Consider the following 7039-nt stretch of genomic DNA (forward strand, 5'->3'; position numbering starts at 1 on the left):
AACTCGGTTGTTTTAAGTTTTAATCTTATTATTTTATTATGATCAATTTTATATATATACTATAATAATATCTCCTTTTATTTTCTAATTAGATAAAATAATATGGTCATAGATAACAATGACATATTTTATGAATTTGTTTATACACATATACATAATAGATGTCATTTTAATAGTAGGGATTTATTTAACAACGCCAAAACATTGAGTTTTATAATTTCGTCGATGCATTGTGGACATATTCTTTTGGTTTAATTTTAAGCCTAGACTATAATCATTTTTTGTGTTAATTGCTAAGGAATCGATGCTAAAATTTCAATATAACTTTAACCCAAAACAAAATAGTAGTCAATTTTTTAATAAATTTAGGATAATTTTAGTAGAAAGTGAACCAATGCATGGAGCTTTATCAGTCCAAAAAATGAAAATATCAGCCTTTCAAAGTCTTTGCTTTGATTCTTTAAAAATTTGACATTCCAATAAAAAAATGACTACACTTTATGATATCACTCCCATCAAACATAAATTTTATTATTGTAGTAAATGTACACACAAGATATTTTAGATGTAATTTAAAAAAAAAGTAGCATTCGGTTTCTTTACGTTTTTCAACCTTTAAGAGCTATTTCATTATAAATACTGAATGACATTAGCTATATAGATCCTTTCTACTCTTTTAACGTCTCATCTTTCATCTTCTTCCTTCTTTAAAACACAAAAATTTCCATTTAAAAATATGGTAGCATATATAGAAGAATTGGATCTGACATCTAATCGGGTTAGTGTTGCTGTCAAGTTAATCCGTTGCAGGACACCTCATCTCATATTTGGAGGATCAAACTTTAAGTTTTTGATTGTCGTTGATGAGAAGGTATTTTAATTCATCTTTGTATTTTCGATAAAAACACTTTGATATCTTTTTGTTATGCATGTTTCAAATATACTTTGATATCTTTTTGTTATGCATGTTTTCAATTAACTTTCCATATCATTGCCGCTAATCAAATATTTCTCTTATGTGAAAAAATGAGACAACAGGGAAAACGAATTGAAGGTAAAATCCCATTTCGTGATTACTTTGATCATTTCGTACATGTGTTGGAAGAAGGAGAATGGTTTCTTCTTTATAAGTTCGAAGTTATGGAAAATCAGCAATCTTTCAGGAACTGTAACAATCCTTTCCTCTTATTGATCACAAATCAAACTCGAATCACCCCAATACCTCCCAGATGTCCAGGCAACTTTCTTCATCTAACAGATGCAATAACGCTTGAGAATGCTACAAAGAATGAGAAAAACTGTTGCGTTGGTAAATATCTTATTCTTAAAATTAATTCTAAGAATAATAATTTTAATATTAGGATTTTACTCATTATATTTAGTTATGATTTTAATTTTTTGCTTTTTATAATTTATGGTAGATTTTTGCGGGTTGGTGGTACGAGTCGCACCACGTCTTAAAGTTAACTTTCTAGATCGTGAAGCATGTTACAATGGTTATAAAGAAGTTTTTCACTTTACAGTGAAGGACATCAAGTAAGTAAATTAAACTAAATAAAGATTTACAAACATGATGAGATCATTGCTATTTAGATAATATTATTAAGAACTTCGTATTGAAGCTAATCACTTTTTTGTGTGAAGTGGAGAAGAGATTAAATGTCTTGCCGTAGGTGATACAGCTTTGGAATTTAATTATAAATGGGAACAAATTACTTCCTGTCCTTCATATGGTAACGAAGACATCATGTGTCTGCTTATGTTTTGGAGAAGCGCTTCCTTTGACGGTATAAACAAATCTTAGTTTCAGTTTTAAAATAACGAATATAAGGTAAAATTGTTTTTATAAATCATTACAATTTAATTTTTCAGGTAACGTATGTTTAATGTCTCAATTTAGATGTTCTCATCTTATACTTGGAAACGAAGTCAGACCATTCACGACTGATCCTGCTCTGTAAGTCCTAATATTCATATATTACTTGCAGTATCTCTTTACAATATATATTTTTTAACATATTTTCCTATTTTTCTGCAGTCTCGCTTTTCATGATACATCAGATGATGAAGATTATCACGGAGAAGAAGAATCAAGTGATTCTAATTAATCAGTGTAACAGCCACATTGTTTGTTACCAAATTTTATCAAATCTTTTGGTTTCCTTTTAATTAGTATTTAAGTTTTTGTAATTCTGAACCGTTAATTCCGCCTTTATTATCGTTTTTCAACCCTAATATAATTTCTTTATTTGAATTACAATTTAATATATGTTTATATATTTAAACTTACATTTTAAAGAAAACGGGTAAGTCTTAACATAAAAATTGTCAAATAATTTCTTTATATGATCCTTAAAAGATTTCGTAAATCTTCTCCAGTAGTTATGGCTAAACATATATTTAGTTATGGCTAAATATGACGTAAAGAGTTCATTCGCTTAACATATACTGTCACATAATTAGTATCCCTCATTAAGCGTTCTCTCATTAGTCCTACGAAAATATTACTGAAAAAGAAATCATTCAGTGTTGTTTTGTTTGCTTATTTCTTTACAATGAAGAAGAGGAAAAATGATGAATCAAATCGTATTCAAGTTAAAGAAGGCGACCCAAAAAATCGGAAAGTGTCTTCAGAAAATCAACCACAAAGTCCAGTTACAGTATCACAGAAGCCTCAATCCGTAGTCAATATTAATTCTGTTTTTGGTAGAGTTCTAAATGATATTACAAATCGGCCATCTTCTCAAGTACTTTTCTCTCCAAGTACAAGTAACACACCTTCTGGTATTGTTCATCTCAATTTCATATTTACATTTTTATTTATTCAATATTTAAACTATATTAACTTCACAAACTAAATCCAAGCATATTTTTAATTTTGTTATTTTGGTGTAGATTATAGGACACCATCTTCCGGCTTTTCAAATGAAGGCCTATGTAACAAAGAGAGTCGCAGTAATATTTTTAATGGTAATTTTAAAAAATCTTAAATTCAATTCTAAGATTTAAATTATTACTCATCTTCTTATTTCTATGATCACTATGTTTTGAATACTCGTGTCAATTAAATTTTTCCTTCAGGAAGTAAGCCCAATTTGGAAAAATGGATTTCGAAACAAACTTGCAACACAAGGATTCACTCATCTACCACTCCCATAGTTGACTCTATAGCAAAAATGGGACGAATATCATCAACTCCATCAGGTCTATTAATCTAACATATTTTTATAATTATTTTTATTTTTATATTATATAGAAAACTAATTATTTCAAACCTTATACCTTATAGACAAACTGGTGCCAAATAACTATCAAAGTAATCATGCAAGTGGAAGTCAGTACAATCCCACACTTTCAGATGTTACTAATATACCCGAAAGGAATAATAGACCCTCATTTGAGGAAGAGATCAGTCCAGATAGCACTATAACTAGAGGTTATTTGTAATATGCGTAACTCTTTATTTTAACTACTACAATGTTTTTTCAATTTTTATTAACTCTCCTTTTATACACAGATCGAGTGTCCACTCAATCATCAAAAAACAACATATTTAGAAGAAAAGTTTCAAGCATTTCAAAAATGACAAATTTAGAGGAAGATGAAGACAATGAATATGAGCAGGTTGACTCAGATAGCGGTATAATTTCTTCATCCAATAATAAAAGTCTATATTATCTATTGTTAGACATTTATTTACGAAAATAAAATAATCAATCCATGTTTTGCAGATATTGAAGAAGAATATGATGATCAGGTGTTTTATTGTAGTAGTCAAGGAGAAGATGATTCATCATCATCTGAATATGCTGATGATGATGAAGATGTTGTTGATCAAATTACACCACAACTTTCAGCTGCTAATGATGCTAAACGACGTTATGATATGCTTACGATGTTTGAGGAAAGTTTTAAAAAAGTTTTTGGAACAACAACTATTACTACAAAGAAGACTATTAATTTATGGGCAGATATTCTTTTATATATATCATTTTAAGAATATTTATAAACAATAAAAATTTGAAAATTGTCGATGATACATTAAATATTTGCAGGATATGCAGATGATGGTGATCCTGAATATAGTTGTCCTCATTGTGGTGCAATTTTTTGGTATGGAGAGAGGTTGCGAAGGACAGTAAGAACTAATAATCCAGTCTATACTGGATGTTGTATGCAAGGACAAATTGTTCTACCTATGCTAAAAGAGTCTCCAGAAATGTTATGGAATCTACTAACCAATGAAGATGATTTGTCACGTCACTTCCAGGAGAATAGTAGACCTTATAACATGGTTTTCTCTTTTACATCTTTGGGTGGAAAGGTAGATCGTTCTGTTAAAAAAGGCCGTGGCCCATCCATGTTTGCTTTGCAAGGTGAAAACTATCATTTGATGGGTTCTTTAAAACCAAAGGCTGGTGATTATGCAAAGTTTCAACAACTTTATATTGTTGACACTCAAAATGAAGTCCAAAATAGAATGAATGTTATGAGGTAATAAAACCATTGTTTTTTTTTCTTTAATGGACAATTGTATATCTTATAATTTACTGGTCCAAAAGTTGCTGATGAGATATTTTTTAAAAAATGCAGCAAAGAAGGACGTCAAGTCAAAGTCGATGGGAAGAAAAAATTCAGGCCAGATCTTGTGGAAAGCTTAATCAAATTGTTGGACGAAGTTAATCCTCATGTAAGAGCTTTTAGAATGGCTAGAGATAGGTTTGATATGGAGAAAGAAGAATCAAACTTCCATATGAGGATTATCTCAAGTCGCAAAACCGATGGTAGGGAATACAACATCCCTACGGCCTCTGAAGTTGCTGCACTGATTCCAGGAGATATTGATGCGAATATGGATAAAAGAGATATCGTCCTCCAAAAAAGAAGTGGAAAATTACTAAGAATTCATGAATGCCATGTCGCATATCTAGCCTTACAGTATCCTTTGTTGTTTCCAAGAGGAGAAGATGGCTACAGACTTGGTATTAAGAAGACAAAGATAACAAGAGGAAGGATATCAAAGAAACAGTCAAAGAAAAAGAGTTCAAATAAAAAAAGTCAGAAGGATGTAAGTATGAGGCAGTGGTTTGCTTATAGGCTTCAAGAAAGAAAAATTGAGAAGCACACCTTCTAAGATCAAAGCGTTTACTACAACAGTTTATTGTTGATGCCTATACCATGATCGAAACAAATAGGCTAAGGTATTTAAAAAAAAACCAAAAGAAACTTCGAAGGACATACAAGGAAGATTTGAGGAAAGCAGCAGAAGCTGGAGACGACAATTTAAACAATTATGGAGACTCTTTCACGCTACCTGCTTCTTTTACTGGAGGACCAAGGTATATGAGGCAGAGCTACCTTGATGCAATGGCTACATGTAAGAAGTTTGGGTTTCCAGACCTCTTTATTACATTCACATGCAATCCTAAGTGGCCTGAAATTGTAAGATTTGTGAATGAGAGGAAGCTAAAGGCTGAAGATAGACCAGACACCATTTGCAAAATATTCAAGATCAAGCTTGAGAATCTAATGGATGACATCACAAGAAAACATATTTTTGGGAAAACAGTTTCAGGTTTAAATTCTTTACCCTTTTTCATTTTTAATTAAACATTTACACTATCTTTAAAATCATTACATATTAATATATAACAAGACATATTATTGTTGTGCAGCTATGTACACAGTAGAGTTTCAAAAAAGGGGTCTTCCGCATGCTCATATTATAGTATGGATGGATCCGAAATGCAAGTTTCCTACTGCAGACGAAATTGACAAGTTGATTTGTGCTGAAATTCCAGACAAGGAAACAGATCCAGAACTCTACAATATAATATCAGAATGTATGATTCATGGTCCATGTGGTGCTGCTTACCCCTCATCTCCTTGCATGGAAGAAGGTAGCTGTTCAAAATTTTTCCCAAAACCACATGTTAAAACCACCAGCATTGACAAGGAAGGTTACCCGGTTTATAGAAGAAGAAATGATGAGCGTTTTATCGAGAAGAATGGTTTCAAATGTGATAACCGATATGTTGTCCCTTACAATCGGTTTTTGTTGGTAAAATATCATGCTCATATAAATGTGGAGTGGTGCAACCAAACAGGTTCAGTGAAGTACTTATTTAAGTATGTTCACAAAAGTAATGATCGAGTTGGTGTCATTGTTGAACCTCATAAAAAAAAAGGAACTGAAGAAGGTCAGAAGAATCTTCAAAATGAGAATACCCCAGCATCAAAAGATGAAATACAAGATTACTTCGATGGCAGGTAAAAAAATTTAGTACATTCCTTCAATTTGTGACTATATAATTCATTGTAAATCAGCTTCTTTCAATTTTTTGAAGATATGTATCTGCGTGTGAGGCTATGTGGAGGATTTTAGCTTACCCAATACACTATAGGCAAACCGCTGTTGTCCCACTCACTTTCCATGAGGAAGGCAAACATCCTATTTATTTTCGGGACGGTGAGTCTGCACAGGATGTCATGGATCGTGACTCTCTTGATGAATCTCAGTTTCTTGCTTTATTTGAACTTAATAAACGTGATGAAGAAGCTAGGAAGTTATTATATGAAGAAATACCAAGCAAGTTTATATGGGATGGGAAGGAGAAAGTTTTTTACAGAAGGAAAACAAGAGCATTTGCTATAGGGAGAATTAACTACGTTCCTCCGACGATAGACGATGCATATCATTTGAGGATTCTTCTCAATTCAGTCAGAGGTCCTACCAGTTTTGATCACATTAAAACTGTGAATGGTGTCATACACAAATCGTATCGTGAAGCATGTTATGCTCTTGGTCTGTTAGATGATGACAAAGAATATATTGAAGGTATTAAAGAAGCACACTTCATGTGTTCTGCAAAGTACGTTCGTAAAATGTTTGTGAGGATGCTTCTCTCCGCCGTGCTAAGTGCTCCTCATATTGTGTGGGAAGAAACTTGGACTATGTTATCTGATGACATATTAAGGCGTAAAAGAGAAGAACTAAAATGACCAGGTTCATTACTTTTACTATCTGTTTAATATACAT

General features: G+C 31.9%; 1 protein-coding gene across 1 annotated transcript; it reads left to right on the plus strand.

The window, feature by feature from the left end:
- On the plus strand, nucleotides 4292-7002 carry LOC104748509. The gene is made up of 5 exons (XM_010470137.1): nucleotides 4292-4494; nucleotides 4594-5068; nucleotides 5158-5575; nucleotides 5676-6270; nucleotides 6348-7002. The coding sequence occupies exons 1-5, from the start codon at nucleotides 4292-4294 to the stop codon at nucleotides 7000-7002; spliced, it is 2346 nt and encodes a 781-aa protein (XP_010468439.1).

Source organism: Camelina sativa, chromosome 15 (genome assembly GCF_000633955.1).
Source record: "Camelina sativa cultivar DH55 chromosome 15, Cs, whole genome shotgun sequence".
Classification (NCBI taxonomy): Eukaryota; Viridiplantae; Streptophyta; class Magnoliopsida; order Brassicales; family Brassicaceae; genus Camelina; species Camelina sativa.

Coding starts and splice junctions, on each gene's coding strand:
- LOC104748509 (XM_010470137.1), top strand. CDS start 4,292: ATGGTTTTCTCTTTTACATCTTTGGGTGGAAAGGTAGATCGTTCTGTT. Junction 4,495..4,593: donor AATAGAATGAATGTTATGAG/GTAATAAAACCA, acceptor TAAAAAATGCAG/CAAAGAAGGACGTCAAGTCA. Junction 6,271..6,347: donor CAAGATTACTTCGATGGCAG/GTAAAAAAATTT, acceptor AATTTTTTGAAG/ATATGTATCTGCGTGTGAGG.